Consider the following 25,049-nt stretch of genomic DNA (forward strand, 5'->3'; position numbering starts at 1 on the left):
TAGAGCCATTTTTGGGAGCATTTCAAGTTCATATACATCAATAAAACCATTATAGCCTAAAGTTTAATAATATGTATGCATTAAGTGCATAGTACTTACATAAATTGCAAAAAAGTGCAATAAACTACAAAAAAATTGAAAATCCTTTTGGTTTTTTTAACATATATTTCTAGTTAGAGAAATTTAAGAGGCTTATCCCTCAAAACTGTAAATACAAAAAAGTTGCACAAACTAGTTTCCCACCACAGGAAATTTATTTTAAGTGTCTTCATAGTTTTATTTTTGAAATACACGAATTTTCATATACTGCAGGAAAAACGAAAATATTATAATGCAAATTTTCAAAATAACAGCATATGCATCAAAATAAACTATTTCCAGCAGTGCTATATGAACCTTAAGCATCCCAGAAAGGACACAGAAAGTCATAAAGTCAAACATAACTTTTAAAAACACCAGTATAGGCTCATGATGGTAAAAAACTACATTAGTTCACGCTGATGGACGTAGGAAGTGTTATGAACAGCTGATCGGATCGGCAAAGCGTGTTTCTGGAATATTATGTTTTTGTTGCTGCAAGTGCTTTTTATGCAGTTTTTGCAAAGCTTTATGTGGAAGGAAATCGTGACCTAGGACAAGCTGATGGCATAAGATGAATGTACAACTCCTCCAGTTTCATATGCAAAAAAAAATTATTGCGCTAGCTTACGTGTTTGCAGTGCTACCGGGATTTAAAAATAGTTACGCAAAATGGAGCGTGCCCGCTCCGACCGGCTTTAAAGGGTTAAACCACACTTCCAAGACAGCGGTAAATCTATGACAGCTTTTAAAGTAGGGGCCCATGCTGTAAATTTCCATTAGCATTTCATGTCAACTTTAATTTAATATCAGAGTGATGACAGATCTTAACACATCAATGAATCACAGATGTGAATGTGGAATAGATTATTGTAACTTGTGGAATAGAGCTCTAAGACTTCTGTATAGAAATATGATATCTGAAAAATATTGTTTAGTTTATATTTATTTCGAATGCATTGTTTTTTGCACTGTTGCTTCATATTTTGCTTCATGTGTAATGTGTATATCCTTGTTTTACATATATAATAACCTACATTTAAATGCAAATTTGGGCATGATTCGCCTTTTGCCGGACCTGTACATCTACTGGGAATATACTGCCACTATTCGATAACTTCTTATGCTGCACCAGAAGGTATAAATAACAGCTTAAGTATTTCATCTTCATTGCAGTACTCTCATTCCACTAAATGGTTTAGCTCAAGAAATGACATCAACACAGAGATGGCCAGAGCAGGGATGGGCATTTCTGCAACTGTTGTTGGTGGCATCTGTCTCTCATGCTGAGGAGCCAGTGTGCAGACAGAGAGGAGATCCTGAGAACCCACTGCTATCTAAGAATGGGGATATTATACTGGGGGGGATGTTCTCTTTTCACACAAGCTGGAAAGAGAGAAAGGATACCTACATGAACCAACCTCTGCCACTACAATGTATCAGGTAAATGACACACTACAAGTCAATTTGCATTTAAGGAATCTGTTGGGATTCATTAAAGATACAAATGAGGAGTAAAGGGTATTTTGATTTTCTTAGTTATTTAAATTCCTTTCATTAAATGATTTAATTTGAAATGATTTGTTTTAAATTTCAAGATTTATTCATGATTATTTGTGTCTGTTTTAAGGAACATGATGCAATGCAAATTTTTAAAAATTGTGTCAATTAAGTTTAAATTTCAGAGATTTGCAGTTTGCCCAGGCTATGCTTTTTGCAATTGAGGAGGTTAATAACAGTACAGACCTACTGCCAGGAATCTCTCTGGGTTATAAAATATATGATAATTGTGGATCTGTTGCCAGAAGCGCAGGAGTTACACTAGCTTTGGCTAATGGTAATGAAATTGTGTCCATACCCTCCAAGACATCATGTACCAGACCTGCATATGTGCAGGCCATAATAGGAGCGACTTCCTCTCCTACAGCCATTGCAGTTGCTGCTGTCATTGGACCTTTTTTTGTACCAGTGGTGGGTATTTTATATATAATTTTATATTTTTATATATAATTTTCATCTTTTAATATTTTTTTAAAATGTTTAATTCTCTTAGATTAGCTGTTTTTGTTTATTTGTACGAGTACTAGTATTTTCATATTTTTACAATCGAGTTTTGCAGTAAATTTGAATGTTTTATTTTTAACAGCTTTATCTTTTCTCATTCTCTGACTTTCACATCTATATGTTTTTCATTTTTAATTCTAGATCAGTCACTTTGCTACATGTGCTTGTCTCAGTGACAAAACCAAGTACCCATCCTTCCTCAGAACAATACCCAGTGACTACTACCAGAGCAGAGCCCTGGCCCATTTGGTCAAGTATTTTGGATGGACCTGGGTTGGAGCTATCAGATCCAATAATGATTATGGAAATAATGGCATGGCCACATTCACAGAAACTGCACAGCAGCTGGGCATCTGTCTGGAGTATTCTGTATCTTTCTTTAGAACAGATCCATCTGACAAAATACAAGAGATAATTGGCATTATAAAGGCTTCAACCTCCAGGGTGATTGTTGCATTCCTTTCCCGTGCAGATTTGAATGTGCTTCTACATGAGTTCTTGTACCATAACTTGTCTGGGTATCAGTGGATAGGCAGTGAGTCTTGGATATTTGATTCACAAACAGCAGAAATGGACATACATCACATACTAGATGGTTCCATTGGTCTTTCCATTCCTAAAGCACATGTCACTGGCCTGAGAGAGTTCATACTGGATGAGAAGCCACTGAATTCATCAAATAATGGGCTGTTTACTGAGTTCTGGGAGGCATTATTTAACTGTAAATTTAGGCAGTCAAAGTCATCAGCAGACACTCAAAGAGAGTGTACTGGACAAGAAGATGTGACTGGAGTTCAAAATAGCTTCATTGACATGTCTCTCATGCCTATCTTTAACAATGTGTACAAAGGAGTGTATGCAGTGGCCCATGCACTTCACAATATCCTCAGTTGTAATAAAACATGTAACAAAACTGTGCAGCTAGACCCATTCATGGTGAGCTTTTTAGTAGCTTAAAATACAGTTTTCACATTAAGTTAAATTATTACGAAGACTTTTAATAAAAAATGATTCTTAAAATTTTTTAAGCAAGAGGTGTGCAAAATCTTTATCATATAATGAATTAAGCTATGTCATATTCCTTAGATTTTACAACAGATACGAAAGAGTCACTTCACAACAAAGGAAGGAGATGAGGTTTACTTTAATGGGAATGGAGATCCAGCAGCAAAGTATGAAATTATAAACTGGCAGCCAAGAGAAAATGGTATTGTAGAGTTTGTTACAGTTGGTCTTTATAATCCATCATTAGTTCAAGAAAAACAGCTAAATCTGCAAAACCAGTCTTTAATTTGGGCAAGAAACTCAAAACAGGTAAAATTCCTTTTTTATGTTTTATGTTTTCATTTCTTTTTTCATTTTAGAAATATACACTTAACTTTTTTTCACAGTATTTTGGTTTTGATGCTTCAAAATGAGTAAATTGTTTGACAGAAGATCATAGACAATTTTTTTTGTCAAATTCCTTATACAATTAAATGATCATACAGGTGCCTGTGTCAGTTTGCAATGAAAAATGTCCCCCAGGAACACATAAGGTTCACCAGAAAGGAAGGCCTGTTTGCTGCTATGATTGTATAAGATGTGCAGAAGGAGAGATCAGCAACATTACAGGTGTGGTGATATTTCATTTCAATCTTTGCACAAACCAGCACACGCATACCTTATACATTTGGCACCACTTTTGTTGGATTTGAAGAAGGTGGGTGGGCGGGGGGGCAACTGCACTCACTCCTTTCTGATTCTGTGCACTCTGGAAAATATTTAGAATTGTATGCAAATTACTCTAAAATGTAAAGGAAAGTATGCCACAATCACAAATATTGATGGACACTCTAGATGTCACATCTGTCAATCCTCACCTGATCACAAAACAGAATGCAAGTTTTATTCACTCAATAAACATATTGTAAAGCATCAGTAGGATATTGCATGGATGTTGTAGATGCAAACACGGGCATATGGAATTGTACTGAGTGTAACTACTTGTAACATCTGCTTCAATATTCATTTCCAGATTCTGTCACCTGTGTGAGATGTCTACCTGAGTTTTGGTCAAATGAAAGAAGAGATTCCTGTATCAAGAAGGAAGCAGTGTTTCTGTCATATGAAGAAATTATGGGAGCACTGCTCACTGCAGCATCTGTATTTGGGGCATACATGACAATCGGTGTGATACTCATTTTCTTCAAATACAGGAAAACTCCTATTGTCAGGGCAAACAACTCTGAACTGAGCTTCCTGCTGCTCTTCTCTCTAATTCTGTGTTTTCTGTGTTCTCTGACCTTCATCGGTCAGCCCTCTGATTGGTCCTGCATGTTCCGCCATGTAGCATTTGGCATCACCTTTGTCCTCTGTATCTCTTGTCTTCTGGGAAAAACAATGGTTGTTTTAATGGCCTTCAGAGCTACACGTCCAGGTAGTAGTGTTCAAAAATGGTTTGGGCAGACACAGCAGAGACTCTGTGTTACAGCATTCACTCTTATACAAGTTGTCATTTGTATCATCTGGTTAACAACTTCTCCTCCTTTTCCATTTAAGAATTTTAAGGAGATCAAAGACAAGATCACTCTGGAGTGTGCTCTAGGCTCAGCTGTAGGCTTTTGGGCTGTGCTTGGTTATATAGGACTTCTGGCTATTTTATGTTTTATTTTTGCATTTTTAGCTCGAAAACTACCCGATAATTTCAATGAGGCCAAGTTTATCACTTTCAGCATGCTGATATTCTGTGCAGTGTGGATTACATTTGTCCCAGCATATGTTAGCTCCCCTGGGAAGTTCAGTGTTGCTGTAGAAATATTTGCTATACTTGCATCAAGTTTTGGACTGCTAATTTGCATCTTCATACCCAAATGTTATATCATCTTACTGAAACCAGAAAAGAACACAAAAAAACATATCATGGGGAAGAAGGCACCATAGTCACTTTGTAAACTGTATGTATGAAAATGGGATTTTACTTACTTACTTACCAAAAAAAAAAGACACACAGTAATAATTATATGTATGGCTCAATAACCTTTAGCCTTGAGTCACTTGGTATGGTTTCTTGATTATCTCAAAAGTTAGAAGCTTTTTTATTTATATTTACTTGAATTGGTTCTGCAGATAAATTCAGAAAACATATGTAACCTGCTCAATTCTTCCTTCTTTGGCTGCCATTTAGAGCCATAGTTGAATTCTACTATTAAGTGCAATGCAACTTGATTAGTATGTTTTGCTTTCAGAAATGCTGTTTCTGCATGATTCCTAGAGAGCAGCTACACTCATGAGATACATGGCAAATGAAATGAGGAAAATTAACCCTCTCTTGACTTTTTTTATTAACTGGAAAAAGCAATACCAGCCAAACTTTTATTTGGTATTGGATCAGAAAAAAGTGGTATATGGTAGTTTACATTATGACAACTTACCATTGACATCTCCTTACTAAACCATTGTAAACTCAAATTACTGTAAACAAAATAAAAATAAAATGTATTGGTGTTAATGTCTGAAATATACCTAAACTTCTAAACATGTAGTGTTACTTCAGTTTTTATTCTATTTTTCTATGTTAGTGCCTCATTTAGACATATCATTGCTGCTGTTGCTGAACAAGAAAAAATATAATTTTACCGGTACCATAATTCTTTTTTTTTTCATTCTCACATACTTTCTTTTATTAGATACACATGTTTGTTTGTTTTTTTGGTAGCAAAGAGGAACAAGAGGTAAGTGACGAAAGTGACGGGAAAAGGTAAGTGACTCAAAAAAAGTGAATGGTAGCGTAGAATTTAACAAATGTTTCTTTAGACTTCAAGTATACTAAATATACTAATCAATATACTAATCAATTGTCATATAGCTAACCACATCTGTATTATCATCTCCAACACCCTGGAGGCCACCCTGGAGAGTTTAGATGCTCTCGAAGATTTCATTGATCGGTGCTTCCAGGACATAGTGATGAAGAAGGCCCAGATTGCATCTTCCTCGGACAAAATTGAGACGGCGTCATCGAAAACATGTTGCCTGGCACAACATTGCCTGCCAGCAATGACATCGCAGACATCCTGGAGTCAATCGACAAGCGATTGTTCAGTTTTAATGCGAGGCTGTCCCTGGTGGAGATTTTACATTGGGAATTTAAATTTCTGGGAGAATCCCTGGAGTTCAGCCAGGAGCAGGTGGAAACGCTTGCTGCTGAAAATGCCACGCTATGGGAGTTGGTCAAATCATTTACTGCAAATGTGACTCAGCTAAACATACAGGGAGTGCAGAATTATTAGGCAAGTTGTATTTTTGAGGAATAATTTTATTTCTGAATTTATTATTGAACAACAACCATGTTCTCAATGAACCCAAAAAACTCCTTTATATCAAAGCTGAATGGTTTTGGAAGTAGGCTTTCGAGCCTATACAGCTTGGAGTAAGACAACATGCATGAAGAGGATGATGTGGACAAAATACTCATTTGCCTAATAATTCTGCACTCCCTATATAACCATGCTGGCTGCTACCGCAGTCAGACTTGAGCTGGTGTCTCTATGAGCTCGGTCTCCCTTTTCCGGAAAATGTAAAATTAAAGATCATTATTTGAGTTAGACCACTTTGAGCTTGAGTCTTTCTTTGCCTCCAAAAGAATGCAAATAACTGAATTTAATAAGGGTCTACACTGTATATAGTGAAGTCTGCAGGTTTTCTAACAGCAAAATTTGTTTTGTGCCCAAGTCATTTTGCAGAGCATTAGAATGAAAATTATTGGCCATGTTTGCATAGCCCTTTTTAAAAATATGCTTTCATGACATTATTGTATGTTGGGTGGTGGTCAAGGCTATCCAGACTGACAAGTGGGACATTGAATGTCACCTCTCTGGTGGGGAGGGAGCCTGAGATTGTCTAAATTGGAGTCTGTTCTATACCAAATCCAGAAAAAAAATGTTTTAAGAAAGCAATTAAGTTCGTGTTCCAAAGAATATGATTGTTTGCTTGCAGGACACCAGGAGAGATGAGTCCTCCGTCACAGATGGTGTGGAAAGTGAAGATGGTCGCCTGCAGGTTCAAGCTCATTGCATCTCCAACCCACATCCACTGCCACTGTACTTAAGGGAAGTTAAAGACTTTCTTCTGCACTTACATTTGGATCACCTCGACCCATGATAGTAATTCAGGCAATAATGCCTGGACTGGAAACAAGCCATCCTTAAAATATTGCAACATTCCAGCTCATGTGTTGGAATGAAAAACAAATGTGTTGTTTAATAAATTAGAGACTGCACTTGTGACAGAACAACAAATATATTTTATTTTGATTATATAAGTAATGTAAGTACAAAACAAACTTGAGGAAGGCCAAACTTAGTTTCAGAATAATTACATCTGAGACTTTGTTTCATTGTAAGATTATAACAGTGATGGCAATATAATTGTTTGTTGTTCAAGAGAACAGTGTCCAGTATGTTGGCTGTTATACTTTGTTGCGTTTAAAAATAAAAGTTGGGCTGATTTTTAACATCATTACAAAAAGTGTTGTTAATTATTTTTAATCATATTCAGGTTACTACAAATTGTTTTTTCATTTAGTTGAACTTGAAATGTTTGTCAGTAGGTAAACAATTAGTATTGTAAAGTCAGAAATATCAAGTTATTCTTAATATTGCATACTTACAATGAATAAGTTGTCCTAACAATCATCTTAAGTAAGCTTTACTTGGGTTTTTTTGAGGTAACAAGTTTGCATTTTTTTTTTTTGAGTCCTGGAAACTAAATAGGTTTTTACTCTGTACTCAAAGTGAATAAATTGCCTTAACTTAGTCATCTTAAGTAAATATTACTCAATTTTTTTGAGGCAACAAGTTTGCATAGTTTTTTTGAGTTCTGGGAACTAATGAGGCTGTACAGTATACTCAAAATGGGTAAGTTGCCCTAGCTTAATCATCTTAAGTAAAACTTTACTAAATTTTTTGAGGCAACGAGTTTACATAGTTGTTTTTTTTTTTTAGTTCTGTGAACTAATTAGATTTTACAGTGAACGCCGACCACAGCATTCTGCAGCACCATGCAACACCCTCTGAGTGTTGCTGTAGAAGTTGCTCAGGCGTTCATCCTATAGCAAGATAATAACCCAAAACATAAGTCCAATCTATGCCAGAACTACCTCAGGAAAAAAGAAAAAGATGGTAAGCTTGAAAACGTCGAGTGCCAAGCACAGTCTCCAGACTTAAACCCAGTCGAGCTGGTTTGGGATGAACTGGACAGAAGAGTGAAAACAAACCAACCTACAAGTGCCCCACATTTATGGGAACTTCTCCAACAGATATGGGAATAACATTCTGAGGAATATTTGATTTCTTTGATTTCTAAAACGTTTTACCAGTAGTGCACGTATGTGAAAGAAGAAGCTATGTATGTAAAAGTGAAAGAATGAATTTGGACTTGGAATACTCCTCCTAGAATTAGTTTGCCCAGTGTATTTGACTGACTTTCAGTAATGTGCAGTGTGACTACTTAAATGATTATATCAGACTGGTATTAGATTGATGATAGTTTCAAATATTACTTCTTCAATGCGAATATAGACATGAGTAGGTGACTGTGAGCTGTTGTGTAAATCTCTAACCCAAAAGTACTTTATTAAATAAAGTAAATAATGTTTCCAATGCATCCACTTGTTTAATAACATATTGACTTACCAAGAAAGTAAATATATGACCTTTATTGCCATATAAGAAGAGATCATTGCACATTTCACATTAGAAAAATTATTTTTAGTGGATATGTATTTGTAAGGAGTTCTATTTGAATTGTTACTTTAAATTTAAATGGGCATATGTATGTATAGCATTATTTTACATACATGAAACTACGTTAAATTGCAAATTTGGGCATGTCTCTACTTTTGACTAACCATGTAGGTCTACGGAGAATAAACTGTCACTATAGTATTATTTCTTATGTTGCACTGAAAGGTATAAATACCAGTATAACTCTTTCATTTTCATCAAGGCACTTTTAATGCCACTAAGTGGTTTAGCTCAAGAAATGACATCAACACAGAGATGGCCAGAGCAGGGATGGGCATTTTTGCAACTGTTAATGGTGGCGTCTGTCTCTCATGCTGAGGAGCCAGTGTGCAGACAGAGAGGAGATCCTGAGAACCCACTGCTATCTAAGAATGGGGATATTATACTGGGGGGGATGTTCTCTTTTCACACAAGCTGGAAAGACAGAAAGGATACCTACATGAACCAACCTCTGCCACTACAATGTATCAGGTAAATGACACACTACAAGTCAATTTGCATTTAAGGAATCTGTTGGGATTCATTAAAGATACAAATGAGGAGTAAAGGGTATTTTGATTTTCTTAGTTATTTAAATTCCTTTCATTAAATGATTTAATTTGAAATGATTTGTTTTAAATTTCAAGATTTATTCATGATTATTTGTGTCTGTTTTAAGGAACATGATGCAATGCAAATTTTTAAAAATTGTGTCAATTAAGTTTAAATTTCAGAGATTTGCAGTTTGCCCAGGCTATGCTTTTTGCCATTGAGGAGATTAATAAAAGTACAGACCTACTGCCAGGAATCTCTCTGGGTTATAAAATCTATGATGATTGCGGATCTGTTGCCAGAAGCATTGGAGTTACACTAGCTTTGGTTAATGGTAGTGAAATTGTGTTTGCACCCTCCAAGACAACATGCACTAGACCTGCATATGTACAGGCCATAATAGGAGCAACATCTTCTTCTACAACCATAGCAGTAGCTACTGTCATTGGACCTTTTTTTGTACCAGTGGTTGGTATTATAATCTTTTTTTTCTATTTTTGAATACTTATTAAACCATATTTTACTCTATTAGATCTGTTGCTTTACCTGTCACATTTTATGTAACAGTACTGAGCCGAACTGTTATTTTCATATTTTTTCAGTATGTTTGAATGTTTTATTTCTAACAGCTACAGCTTTTCTCATTCTTTGTCTTTTACATATATACATTTTTCATTTTTCATTCTAGATCAGCCACTTTGCCACATGTGCTTGTCTCAGTGACAAAACCAAGTACCCATCCTTCCTCAGAACAATACCCAGTGACTACTACCAGAGCAGAGCCCTGGCCCATTTGGTCAAGCATTTTGGATGGACTTGGGTTGGAGCTATTAGAACTAATAATGATTATGGAAATAATGGCATGGCCACATTCACAGAAACTGCACAGCAGCTGGGCATCTGTCTGGAGTATTCTGTATCTTTTTTTAGGACAGATCCATATGCCAAAATACAAAGGATACTTGACATTATAAAGGCTTCAACCTCCAAGGTGATTGTTGCATTCCTTGCCCGTGCGGATTTGAATGTGCTTCTACATGAGTTTTCATACCATAACTTGTCTGGGTACCAGTGGGTAGGCAGTGAGTCTTGGATATTTGATTCACAAACTGCAGCACTGGACATACATCACATACTGGATGGTGCCATAGGCCTTTCTATTCCCAAAGCACATGTCACTGGCCTGAGAGAGTTCATACTGGATGAGAAGCCACTGAATTCATCTAATAACGAACTGTTTACTGAGTTCTGGGAGACATTATTTAGTTGTAAGTTTAAGGAGTCATCAGCAGACATTCAGAGAGAGTGTACCGGACATGAAGATATGACTGGAGTTCAAAACAGCTTCATTGACATGTCTCTCATGCCTATCTTTAACAACATCTATAAAGGAGTGTATGCAGTGGCCCATGCACTTCACAATATCTTGAGCTGTAATAATACATGTAATAAAAATCTGCAGCTAGATCCATTCATGGTGAGCTTATTACAAGCTTAAATTACAGTTTTCACATTAAGTTGAAGTATTAAGAAGATTTTTAATTCAAAATTGATTCTTGGGTATTTTTCAATCTGTAGGTGTGCAAAAATTGTCATGCAATGAACTGAGTCATAACATATTTCTTAGGTTCTGCAACACATACGAAAGATCTATTTCACAACTAAGGAAGGAGATGAGGTTTACTTTAATGAGAATGGAGATCCAGCAGCAAAGTATGATATTATAAACTGGCAGCAAAAAGAAAACGGCGTTGTGGAGTTTGTAACAGTTGGACTTTATGATACATCATTAGCTGCAGAAAAGCAGCTAAATCTGCAAAGCAAGTCTTTAATTTGGGCAAGAAAAACAAAGCAGGTAAGCTACCATACAATTTTGTTTTTATGTCTTTGTTCCTTTGTTCAATTTATACCTAATTAGTTTCACATTGTTTGGTTTTAAAGCTTCAAAATGAATAAACTGTTTGATACAGAAGATCATTGGGAGATCTTTTTTGTCAAAGTCCATATGGTTAAACGTTCTTGATCATGCAGGTGCCTGTGTCAGTTTGCAGTGAGAAATGTCCCCCAGGAACACGTAAGGTTCTCCAGAAAGGAAGGCCTGTTTGCTGCTATGACTGTATAAGATGTGCAGAGGGAGAGATCAACAACATTACAGGTGTGGTGATTAGCAAAATTAAGTATTTAGGAAGGCCAAAGGAGTCGTTTCATCTTGTTACAGGACATATATGTGGTCTCTTTCAAATTTTGCATGTACCTTTTTGTCTCTGTGCACTTTGGAAAATATTTAGAATTGTATGAACATTCCTTTGAAATGTAAAGTATTCCACAATCACAAATGCTGATGGACTCTCTCGATGTCACATCTGTCAATCTTCACTTGATCACAAATCAGGATACTAGTTATTCACTCAATGAAGGTGTTGTTTTTCATCTTCTACTTGTACAGCATCAGTATGATGCACGGATGTTGTAGATGCAAATGCAGGCATATGACAATTGTACTGAGTTAGTGTAACATCTGCTTCAATATTAATTTCCAGATTCTATCACCTGTGTGAAATGTCTACCTGAGTTTTGGTCAAATGAAAGAAGAGATGCTTGTATAAAGAAGGAAGCAGTGTTTCTGTCATATGAAGAAATTATGGGAGCACTGCTCACTGCAGCATCTTTATTCGGAGCATGCATGACGATTGGTGTGATACAAATTTTCTTCAAGTACAGGAAAACTCCTATTGTCAGGGCAAACAACTCTGAACTGAGCTTCCTGCTGCTCTTCTCCTTAATTCTGTGCTTCCTGTGTTCTCTGACCTTCATTGGTCAGCCCTCTGATTGGTCCTGTATGCTCCGACATGTAGCATTTGGCATCACCTTTGTCCTCTGTATCTCTTGTCTTCTGGGAAAAACAATGGTTGTTTTAATGGCTTTCAGAGCTACACGTCCAGGTAGTAATGTTCAGAAATGGTTTGGGCAGACACAGCAGAGACTCTGTGTTACAGCATTCACTCTTATGCAAGTTATCATTTGTATCACCTGGTTAACAACTTCTCCTCCTTTTCCATTTAAGAATTTTAAGGAAATCAAAGACAAGATCACATTGGAGTGTGCTCTAGGCTCAGCTGTAGGCTTTTGGGCTGTGCTTGGTTATATAGGACTTCTGGCTATTTTATGTTTTATTTTTGCATTTTTAGCTCGAAAACTACCCGATAATTTCAACGAAGCCAAGTTTATCACTTTCAGCATGTTGATATTCTGTGCAGTATGGATTACATTTATCCCAGCATATGTCAGCTCTCCTGGGAAGTTCAGTGTTGCTGTAGAAATATTTGCTATACTTGCTTCCAGTTTTGGACTGCTAATTTGCATCTTCATACCCAAATGTTATATAATCTTAATGAAGCCAGAGAAGAATACAAAAAAACGTATCATGGGGAAGAAGGTACCACAGTCACTCTGAAAACTGAATGTAGTAAAATGAGATTTTGTTTACTTACTTAATAAAATAAAGACGAACGATAGTAATTATATGTATGGTTCAATAACCTTTAGCTTGCATTCACTTTTTATAGTTTCTTGATTATGTTAAACGTTAGAATTTTTTACATTTAAATTTAATTGACATGGTACTGCAGATAAATTCAGAAAGCATATGTAACCTGGTCAATTCTTCCTTATTTTTCAAGAGGCTGCTATGTATGAATTGTAGTATTAAGTGCAATGTAACTTGATTAGTTGCTTTGCCTCAAGCACTTCTGCATGATTTCTAGAAAGCCGCTACACTCATGAGATACATGGCAAATGAAATGAGGAAAGTTAACCCTTTCTTTTTGGAATACAAGCCAAACCTTTGCTTGGTATTGGAGTAGAAAAAAATGGTATATGATACTTTACATGATGACAATTTACCATTGAAATCTCCTTACTTAACCATTGTAAACACAAATTACTGTAAACAAAAGATAAACTGTGTATGACAATTCACACTGTTTATTATCAGTGTGAATTGTCTGAAATATATCCAAACTCCTTATTAACTTCCATATTAGTGCCTTGTTATGACCCATCTAGGGGCAGGGTCATAACATGAATGAAGCACCCCCCATCCCCACCCCACTGAATACCCAAGCAGCCACAAGAAACAAATATCTGTTCATTGCAATGTCATTTATTTACAACATAATGAAAAGGAAACAACAAAACGGGAGAGTCAACAACTTAGGGTGAGACAAGGCCAAAATAATAAACTAAACTAAACTCGTATTCCCACACACCTAACTTTACAGAAAACAAAAGCCAAAACCAAAGGCTGAGTCTGACCTGGAAACCTGGAAACCTTTACTTCGCCTCTGTCAGTGCGCCCCAGGGTGGCTGCGGCTACACTGTAGCTTGCTATCACCTGTGTGTGAATGTGTGTGTGAATGGGTGGATGATTGTGTATAGTGTAAAGTGCTTTGGGGTCCTTAGGACCAAGTAAAGCGCTATACAAATACAGACCATTTACCATTTACTTAGTTTGTCCATGGAGGATGCCATCACCCTTCACAGAACGCTGATCATTCTGTAGAACAACATTAGCTACATGAAGATGCTCTTTGTGGACTACAGCTCAGCGTTCAACACCACAATCCCAGACATCCTCACCACCAAACTGTACAACCTTGAGAAGACTTCCTGCCTAACCAATTACAATTAGTCTCAGACTTCCCACCCACTGTCAGACAGAGGCTGCCCATAGAGACTGCTGCAACCAGCCGGCGAGTTTGGAAACCGTGGTCACCCTAGCTGAGGATCATCTGGCTGCATGGAGACAAGCAGAGGAGGGCCGCAGCCAGCCGGTCAGCAGGCCCTGCCCCATCGGAGTGGGTTAGGGCTAGCCACCACTACATTCCACAAACCCAGTCGTTGCCGATCTGTCACCCTGGGCCCTGGCAACAACAGGCACTGCACCCAAGCCACTAGGGGTGGGAGTGCTGAAAGTGTGGTCGGTCGGGACACCCACTACAGGATTGTTAGCTGATGGAGGTCAGTTGGGTGTTCCGCTTTGGCTGCTCTCTGGTAAGGTGTCAAGGGGGTATACAGCAGGCTTTTGTGGACATGGGCTGCAAGCATACCCTAGTTCACGGTTCACCCCAGGACATTGTTGGAAGCAGAGTGGGTGAAGATTAAGTTGTTCATGGGGATATTCACAAATACCCCACTGTGCTGCTGCTATTAAAATACAAGGGAAAAATGCATGGGATAAAGGTTGCACTTAGCTCGTGCCTGATGCATCCCCTAATTCTGGAAATGAATTGGCTGGGGTGTAATAACCTGTTGAGGCAGTGTGTGGAGATGCGATCATAACCTTTAGTAGCGTGTACTGACTGAGTAGACCTCACTAGAAGGTCCTGCTGGCTCCAACGATTTGCCCCACGGAATTTTCCACTGAAGCAGTCTCATGATGACCCCTACACTCAGACTTTAACTAAGTGATAGAAATTAATGGTTACTTGGTGCACCCTGAAGCCGCATGGTCCTACTTGCACTTCATATTGTTAAATGATAGGCTTTATTGAGTAATTTGTGATACTCGCACAGAGGAACACACACAGTTGTTGTTGTCTATGACAAAACTCTGGAAAGAATAATGGCCAGATGTTATTGGCCGGGGCATCCACGTGGATTATGGACCTTAAAGTCCATGATTCGGAATTTCATTCATAAGGATGAACACAATTGTGATTGCTGGTTAGACCCTCTGTTGTTTGCAGTGCATGAAGTGCCCCCTGCAGAAAGCCGCAGGGGTGTTGGACCTGCTTAAAGAAAACTGAGAGGAAGGTCCAAGCCCAGCAAAAAATCAGATTCAGTAGGTTCTGGACCTGAGACCAAAGCCGTACACTTTGGGGAGGTTGTCATGAGAGACACTGCTCAAGTCCCAGCAGCACCTGTACAACAGAGGGGCTAGACTCAGGCAGTTTTCACCAGGAGACAAAGTGCTTGTGTTACTTCCCTCTTCCAGTTGCAAGGACCCTTCTTGTTCAACCAGCGAGTGGGAAACAAGTTATCCTTCATATATAACTAATATCACTAATACATATGTATACTATCGTCAGAACACGTGATCAGTACACTAAGGTAAAAAAAATTTCCATCGGAACCTCCCGGAACACTCGTTCGCCCTCTGCTCAGACCCTGCTCCGCTGCAGTGCTTCCAGCGCATGAAGGATGCCAACGCCCAGATCACCTGGTGGGATCTGGCTTTTTAGACCTTTAAATTCAAGGTGATCCATAGGACTGGTCCTCAGATGGCAGTGGCCGACTTCCTCTCCCACACCCACAGGAGGAGTAGGTTCGGCCAGATGGCTCCCCAGTCTCGGCCAGGTGGTGAGGGTGGTGGTGGGGATGTGTCTTTGGGGTAGGTGCAGGGGAGGGATGAAGCAGCAGGCTTGAGGGGCAATGCCAGTGAGGCTGACAGGGCAGCTGTTCCTTATCCTCCTAATTAGTGTCTTCCTTTTTCAGTGACGCCAGGATGGGAGAGAGGAGAGGAGTCAGCTTGAAAGCTGAGAAGGCCATGTGGACATGTCCACTAGTTTGTATATGTTTCTCTTTTTCCACCCTTATGTTGCAATAGACTTGGCATCTCATGATACACTAAGCGTTTCTCCTTCTCTCAGCCCTTTTCACTCACCATGTGCTTATACATCAATCTACAGCGGGAACTCAGCGTAATTGGCAGTCCACAAATATAATCAAACAGTATATGAGCGACTTTGGTCTTTGCGATGCATGGCGCTCTCTTCACCCCACCAGTAAGGAATATACTTTTTTCTCACATGTCCATCACTCCTACTCTTGTCTGGATTATTTTTTGGTCAGCAGCTCACTGCTGAACAACATTTCAGACACTGAGATTCATCCTATAGCTGTCAGCGATCATGGTCCTGTATCTTTAACACTAATGCACAAGAATAATACTACGCCAAGAAAAAACTGGAGATTTAATATATCACTACTTAAAGATGAAGACTTTACTAAATATTTTTTAAAAGAGTGGACTTCATATTTGGACTATAATGACACTCCCGAAACATCAGCTTCTGTTCTATGGGAAGCAGGGAAAGCTGTGATGAGAGGTAAAATAATTTCTTTCTCATCACATAAAAAGAAAAAGGAAAACAAAAATATTCAGGAATTAGAAAAAAACATCAAATCACTAGAAGAAGCCTACGCGTCCCACCAAGATCAGGAAACATTGAACAAAATATGCAAAACAAAACTAGAATTAAATGAGATAATTGATAAAAAAAACAAAATTCTTAGTACAAAGACTACGCCTACAAAATTATGAACATGGTAATAAATCCGGTCAATTTCTAGCAAACCAGCTAAAAATAAATAAAGAAAAAACAACTATATGTGCTGCTAAAGATTTATCGGGGAACACAATATATGATCCAATACAAATAAACAACATTTTCAGGGATTTCTATAAAACGTTGTATTCACCACAAATAAACCCATCTAAAAAAGAAATTGATCAGTTTTTGGACAACATAACTCTTCCAAAATTATTGGACACTCAAGCAATGGCACTGGATTCACCATTGACACTGAACTCCAGGAAGCTCTGATAAGTATGCCCAATAATAAGGCTCCAGGTCCAGACGGCTTTCCTGCAGAATTCTACAAAGAATTCTGGTCGATTCTAGCACCAGTTTTCTACAGAACGTTGTTGGAAATTAAAGAAAAGGGCAGACTTCCATCAAATATGAATTCTGCAAACATTAATCTCCTGCTAAAACCAGGCAAAGACCCTGTATATCCCTCAAGCTATCGTCCAATATCCCTTATAAACGTAGACCTTAAAATAATCTGCAAAGCTCTCTCAAAGAGACTGGAGAAAATAACCCCCCTCTTAATTCATCCTGACCAAACTGGTTTCATAAAAGGTAGGCACTCATCAACAAATACACGTAGATTACTTAATTTGATAGACTACTCATACAGTAAAAACCTAGAAACTACAATATTCTCTTTAGACGCAGAAAAAGCATTCGACAGAGTTAACTGGAAATTTCTATTTGCAACTTTACACAAATTTGGTTTTGGATCCTCTTTAATAAACTGGTTAAAAATATTATATAATTCCCCAACAGCTTGTGTTAGAACAAATGAACAGACATCCTCCAGCTTCTGTCTCTTGAGGGGCACCAGGTAGGGATGCCCACTCTCCCCTTCACTGTTTGCAATTTTTATTGAACCACTAGCAGCAGCAATTAGACAGAATTCAGTAATTAAGGGCATAAAATGCAAGAACGTGGAACATAAAATCAGCCTTTATGCGGATGATGTGTTACTCTTTCTCCAAAATTCACAAACCAATATCTCTGGGGTGATTGAATTGATAAACTCTTTTGCAAGAATATCAGATTACTCAATTAACTGGTCAAAATCTACAGTTCTACCAATTAATTGCTCCCTCCATAATTCCTCTTCTACACCACTGCAATCGGGAAATATAAAATATTTAGGTATTAATGTTTCTCCCAAGCTTGCAGATCTAACTAAATTAAACCATATCCCACTTTTAAAGAAGGTAGAAGATGATCTGGCTAGATGGAAATGTCTACCCATATCACTCATGGGAAGGGTTGCCGCTATAAAAATGATGGTCTTACCAAAAATAAATTATTTATTCTCAATGATCCCAACTAAACCGCCACAAGATTGGTTCAGATCTCTAGATTCATGTATGTCCAAATTCCTTTGGAAAAATAAACCCCCACGTATAAGCTTAAAAACACTACAAAAGACCAAGGATAAAGGAGGACTAGAACTGCCTAACTTTCAGCACTACTTCTTAGCCAACAGGCTTCAGTTTATCTCAGGATGGCTAAAACATACCCTCTTAGATGAACCTTGGCTAGATGTAGAAATCCTGATGGCGCCGGTGAGGTCGGCTGCCGTCACAACTGCTCCGACCACTTTTTGTCATATGCTGTGGGAGTGTCTGGTCGGGCGTGGTCCAGGTTCCTGTCATTCGTCCCTGGGGGTGGAGTTGGCCAGCTCATCACCTGTTGTCAATCTCCGGGGCTCCACCTAGAGGGTTTTTAAGCCGGCACGGCCTGCCACTCCTCGCCAGTTCGTCCTGCTACCATCTGTGGTAAACTCGCCCTCCTCTGAGCTCTGACTCTGTATATCTGGACCATGGGTTAATGTGTTTTTGTTTCCTGTATTCTTCAGATTCACCACCCGTCGCACTCATCAGTAGTGCTGGTTTGGTCTCCATTCTGTTCTTCCGTCTGCTCTGAACCCGAGGATTATATACTCCACTTCTCCTCAGCCTGCCCTTCAGTCCGTATTCTCCACCTCCCTGGAATCTGGACCGGACTCTCCACACTCTTGACCCTCTCTGGAATACTCCCACGGCAGCCCTTTTCCCGCCTAATAACTAGGGTCTCCAAGTAAGCCCAAGACTATCCACTGGCACTCCATACCTCTGTCCCTTACTCGTTTTTTTTTTCCCATTCAGTAACATCTCTCTCCTGTGTTTACAGAAGTTCCCGTTAGAGTTCTCCCCGTGCTCTACGCCGGTCTCTCCGCCCACGGATTTCCCTTAGTTTCTGCGTATGGTTTCTGTTAAACCCAGTTCTGTTCACGTTTTGTTCTTTTCAATAAATTATACACAGTTCGAAGCAAATTGAGTCTGCTCTTGAGTCCACCGCATTCTCGCCCGTGACACTTTTTCTTTGTCTTTGTTTTTTAAGTTAGTTTTCAGCGTTTCTAAATCGGCAAAATCATCACCATTGGGTACATTAGGTATGACAGTGACACTCTTGTTTCTATTGGTATACAATGTACTCACAATTCGAAGTTTTTAACTCCGGATCCGAGCTGGCCGAGTGAGATCTCGAGGGAGAACAAAGGGAAGCGGCGGCGGCCTAGAGGGAAGCGAGCCGGCGTCAGGAACAGGCTGAGAGCTCGTGCACACCGCACACCTCTGCCTAGCATCCTGCTCGCCAACGTCCAGTCACTGGAGAACAAGCTTGACGACCTCAGGGCCAGGATAAAGTTCCAGAGAGACATTCGGGACTGCAATCTCCTCTGCTTCACCGAGACATGGCTGAACCCAGCAGTGCCGGACCACGCCATCCAGCCGGCCGAGTTCTTCTCGGTTCACCGCATGGACAGGACACGGGACTCGGGGAAGTCAAGGGGAGGCGGCGTGTGTTTAATGGTGAACAACAACTGGTGCAACAGTGCGAACGTTGTTCCTCTCACACGCTCCTGCACACCAAATCTGGAACTACTGTCCATCATGTGTCGTCCTTTTTATCTACCTCGGGAATTTACATCGGTCATTGTAAGTGCCGTTTATATTCCACCACAAGCGGACACGGTCACCGCCTTATGCGAGCTGCATGAGGCACTCACACAGCACTAGACACAACACCGGGACGCTGCGCTTATTGTGACGGGGGACTTTAATAGCGCCAACCTCAAACGCACAGCACCGAACTTTTATCAACACATCACCTGCCCCACCAGGGGTGAAAGGACACTGGACCACTGCTACACTACGGTCAAGGACGGCTACAAGGCACAATCCCGCCCCCCGTTTGGCAAATCTGATCACGCCGCCATCTTCCTCATGCCAAAATACAAACAAAGGCTGAAACAGGAAGTTCCGGTTCAGAGGAAGGTCGCGCGCTGGACGGATCAATCGGTGGCCGCGTTACAGGACGCACTCGATGACGCAGACTGGGGCATGTTCAGAAACAGCTCCGACGATGACGTCAACGTGTTTACGGAAGCGGTTGTGGGATTCATCGGGAAACTAGCAGATGATACCGTGGAGACAAAGACTATCACAACGTTTCCCAACCAGAAGCTGTGGGTGGATAAAACCATCCGCGACGCTCTGAGATCCCGCACCGCTGCCTACAACACGGGACTCATGACGGGGGACATGGACCCGTACAAAGCCGCGTCATATAACGTGCGGAGGGCGGTGAAAGAGGCGAAGCAGCGCTACGGGAGGAAAGTAGAGTCACAACTCCAACAGAGTGACTCTAGGAGCCTGTGGCGGGGACTAAGGACAATAACGGACTATAAAGCACCAACAACCGGTATGACGAACGCGGCCGTGACTCTGGCAGACGAGCTGAACACTTTCTATGCTCGCTTCGAGGCTGCAGCTAAGGTCTCCAACAATGCTAGTGTTAGCGGCGCTAACGGCTGCAGACAGGAAGATACTGCCAGCACCGGAAACGTGCTCGTCATCTCCGAGCATGAAGTAAGGAGAGCCTTCAAGAGAGTGAACACCAGGAAAGCAGCAGGACCAGACGGCATCCCAGGTCGTATCCTAAGAGACTGCGCATACCAGCTAGTTCCTGTGTTCACTGAGATATTCAACATCTCTTTATCTCAGTCGGTGATCCCCACATGCTTCAAAGAGTCCATCATTGTTCCTGTCCCGAAGAAACCCCACCCTGCTTCTCTCAATGACTATCGCCCTGTAGCCCTCACCTCAGTAGTGATGAAGTGCTTTGAACGCCTGGTCAGAGACTTCATCATTTCTTTTTTTTTTTTTTTTTTTTTTTTTTTTTAAATGACATCAGAAACAGCAGTATGCGACATTACGTGATGGCAGAGCTTCAGTTCATCCTTTGTCATTTTTTTTTTTTTTTTTTTTTAAATAAATAGGACAGGGGGAATGAATGAGAGAGAGAGGGGGAGAGAAAGAAAGAAAACCAAAGGGGAGAAGAGACGGTGAGAAGGGGGGGGAAGAGAGACAAAAAAAAAAAAAAAACAAAAAACTCCTGGGTCACCTGTATGGAGAAAAAAAAACCAAACAAACAAACAAACAAACAGAGGAGACAGCAAACAACAAAGAGCAACATAATAATAGAGAAAACAAAGCACCATCACAATAAACTAGCTAGTCATAGATATCAGTATTTACTAAGTAATAAACGATATTGTGCAGCACGCAAGATAGACAGCGCACAGTGTGCTTTGAGGCAGCAGCCAAGAAAGCTTTAGTCCGCGTCTGTGAATACCCATGTGTGCATACCTGTGTGGATCAGCATGCTTGCATTCCAAAGGTTTCTCCATGTAATGATCTGCTAGGGAGTGTGGGGGGGCCACAGCCCCGTCCTCCAGGGTGTGAAGTGGGTATGGAGGAGATCAAAACTCCAGACATCCAGAGGCCCCCAGAACACAAGAGACCATGGAAGACCAACAGAGGGGCAGCCGCGCCACTGTCCCAGTAAGAGCTGAGGAGAGTCCCAGATGAGGGCTCGCCCAGCAGCCGCGGAGCAGAAGTCAGGGGGAGTTGCAGTGACGCGCCCGTGAGCTCCGCCGGCCCCCAGCCGCGCCTGAGTGACCGAGCCCTAGGCCGAGAGGCCGGGGGCACCCCACCTCCAAAGGGGCCCGAGCGAGCCCCAGGCCCCAGGCCCCGACAAGCGGCCGCCAAGGAGTGAGCCGGTGTGTACCCGGACGCCCACCCCCAGACACAAAGAACCACCAACACACCGACACCTGAGGGAGTCCGCCACCGGCAGGGGAAGTGGTGGTGGGTGGAGATAGGCCTCCAAACCTTGGAGGGCCTGAGGTGTCCCCAGAGAGGTGGCGTCTGATACCCAACCTGACATATAGACACAGACATACAGGCACACACAGACACAAACATCCATTCCCACCCTCATGCTCTCATATGCACTCACTCCACACTCAACCAACGTGGAGACAGACATAAAGAGACGCTGTACACACAATCACACTCCCCAAGCGTACTCTATAAACCGGGTCTAGGTACCTTTGCCCCTGGAGGGGGGAATTGCACCCAGACCCAGGTGGTGTTACCCTTTTCCCTGCGGTGGGGAGAGGCAGACCACCCCGACTCCGCAGCAGCAGGGAGGCCCCACACCCCAGACCGCAGTCGGACGGCCAACTCCTCCTACTAGCCCTCCCGCTCCAGCAGGCCGCAGAGAATGGGGGTGGGAGAAGACTCCAAACCTCCCTCCACCCGCTCATTGTAGTGTTGATGCATATGTGTTCTAAGGTGCAATTAAAACCCAGGAGGGCATGGAGCTACCTGCCAAGGAGCAGCAGGTAAGCGCATAGTCCCTCCTGCTTCCCTCCGACTTCATCATTTCTTCACTACCAGACACACTGGACCCACTACAGTTCGCTTACCGTCCAAATCGTTCCACAGACGATGCCATCTCTCATCTCCTCCACACATCACTCACTCACTTGGACACTAGAAGGGGGAATTATGTTAAAATGCTCTTCATACACTACAGCTCTGCATTTAACACCATAATTCCCTCCACACTCACCACCAAGCTGGAGCATCTGGGACTCAGCTCATCTATGTGTCAGTGGATCTCCAACTTCCTAACTGGCAGACCACAGGCAGTAAGGATGGGCGGACATGTCTCAGCCTCCACCACTCTCAGCACTGGAGCCCCCCAGGGGTGTGTTCTGAGCCCCCTGCTGTACTCTTTGTACACATATGACTGTGTGGCCACTACCAGCTCCACCACCATCATCAAGTTTGCTGACGACACCGTCGTGGTGGGCCTGATCTCTGATAACAACGAGACGGCCTACCTGAAGGAGATTAGGAATCTGGAGAACTGGTGCCAGAGGAACAACCTCCTTCTAAACGTCAGTAAGACAAAGGAGCTGATAGTGGACTTCAGCACTAAGCAGGAGAGGAACTACCAGACCCCCGTCATCAACGAGTGCCCAGTGGAGAGAGTGGACAGCTTCAAATACCTCGGAGTTCACATCACGCAGGACCTGTCATGGTCCTGTCACATCAACACCGTGGTGAAAAAGGCCCGACAGCGTCTCTACCACCTCAGACGCTTGAGAGACTTCCAACTGCCCTCCAAGGTGCTCAGGAACTTTTACTCGTGCACCATAGAGAGCATCCTGGCGGGAAACATCTTAACCTGGTTCGGGAACAGCACCATGCAGGACAGACGAGCTCTACAGAGGGTTGTGCGGTCAGCTGAGCGCACCATCCGCTCCGAGCTCCCTGACCTGCACTCAATCTACAGCAGGCGGTGCTGGACCAAGGCCAGGAAGATCGTGAAGGACCTCAGCCATTCCAACAACAGACTGTTCTCTCTGTTGAGGTCAGGAAAGCGATTCCGCTCCCTGAAGACCAACACAGAGAGACTGAGGAGGAGCTTCTTCCCGCAGGTGATACGGTCTCTCAATCACACCACCACACAGTACTGACCCACACATATGGTTCTTACACACACACTGGACTTTCTGGACATTGTTTTTGCACAACACTGGTCACTATATTCTTCATTTCCGGTTAATACTTGTACAGCTGCTGTTATTGTGTATATATTTATTTATATTTAGATTTCTTCATACATTCTTATATAGTTCTATATTGTGTATTGTGTATTTTGTTGTACAGTTATTTTATTTTCAACTTTAATTTATATATTTTATCTTATTCTCCAAGTTAAATTTACCCTTCATTCTAATTTGTGTTGTACAGTTATTTCATTTTTAACCTTAATTTATATTTTATTCCTTCCTAGTTAAATTTACCCTTTTTAATTTTTCATATTTATTTCCTATCTTATTCATAGCCTTTTCCTTTTTTGTTTTCTTTAGGTCACGAGCAGTTGTCCAAGCATTTCACTACATATTGTACTGTGTATGACTGTGTACGTGACAAATAAAATTTGAATTTGACTTTGATTTAGAACAAGCACTTTGCAATAATCTAGAGATCTCAGACCTTCCATTTATCAGCTCAAACATCCAATGACATGAATGCTTTAAAAGCATCAACATCAGCGCTTCTCTGACAGCATGGTGGGAGTTTCTAAAATTGACAGCGTCTTCATTAATCCCATGCAAACGTACACCTATCTGGAATAACCCTGACATATTACAAAACAATAATATGATAAACTTTTCAGATTGGAGTGGTAAAGGAATCAAATATTTAGAACATATACTAGAAGGAACAGAATTTATTTCATTTGACAGACTAGTTACACAATATGGGATCAACAAGAAAAGATTTTTAGAATATCAACAAATTAAATCCATAGTAAAAAAGAAATTTAAACCGGGTCAAGTTGAACTACAAACACCACCAAGTGTGGTTCAATTTCTTACTCTTAAAACCCCCAAATTACTATCCAAAATATACAGAATGCTTTCTAAAACAGATGAATCAATATCACTTCCTATTGCAAAATGGGAAGCGGATTTATCAGTTAACTTAGACCTAAACTTCTGGTCTCAGATTTGCTTAAAAACCTTTCATCTAATTAGAAATCCCAGTCTTCAATTAATTCAATACAAAATATTACATAGAGTGCACTATACAGGTCATCGGATGTTCAAGATGGGCTTTACGTCTACCAACAACTGCTCATACTGCCAAACCAATTCACCGGACAATTATATCCACGCTCTTTGGTTCTGTCCACCAGTTCAGAAGTTTTGGCGCGAGATATGTGAAGACTTATCAAAGTGTCTGAAATGTAACATTCCAACTTCCCCCTTAGTGTGTTTGTTGGGCAGCTTAGATAATGTCACTTCAGAAAAGAATATCGCCCA

General features: G+C 40.8%; 2 protein-coding genes and 1 pseudogene across 2 annotated transcripts; all 3 read left to right on the plus strand.

Annotated features, from left to right (window-relative positions):
• The first annotated feature begins 1,342 nt into the window (after positions 1-1,342).
• Positions 1,343-5,088, plus strand: LOC146559855 (extracellular calcium-sensing receptor-like; annotated as a pseudogene).
• Positions 5,089-9,219: 4,131 nt separating this feature from the next.
• LOC146559856 (extracellular calcium-sensing receptor-like) lies at positions 9,220-12,912 on the plus strand. The gene is made up of 6 exons (XM_085243643.1): positions 9,220-9,398; positions 9,629-9,926; positions 10,147-10,935; positions 11,086-11,313; positions 11,490-11,613; positions 11,999-12,912. The coding sequence occupies exons 1-6, from the start codon at positions 9,220-9,222 to the stop codon at positions 12,910-12,912; spliced, it is 2,532 nt and encodes an 843-aa protein (XP_085099769.1).
• Positions 12,913-15,739: 2,827 nt separating this feature from the next.
• Positions 15,740-24,354, plus strand: LOC146559857 (uncharacterized). The gene is made up of 3 exons (XM_085244353.1): positions 15,740-15,849; positions 15,954-16,023; positions 22,998-24,354. The coding sequence occupies exons 1-3, from the start codon at positions 15,740-15,742 to the stop codon at positions 23,691-23,693; spliced, it is 876 nt and encodes a 291-aa protein (XP_085100479.1). The 3' UTR covers positions 23,694-24,354.
• Positions 24,355-25,049: the final 695 nt, after the last annotated feature.

This window comes from Mchenga conophoros, linkage group LG14 (genome assembly GCF_057382185.1).
Source record: "Mchenga conophoros isolate Kocher_MC1m ecotype Shallow Benthic linkage group LG14, M_conophoros_male_GT1.1, whole genome shotgun sequence".
Taxonomy (NCBI): Eukaryota; Metazoa; Chordata; class Actinopteri; order Cichliformes; family Cichlidae; genus Mchenga; species Mchenga conophoros.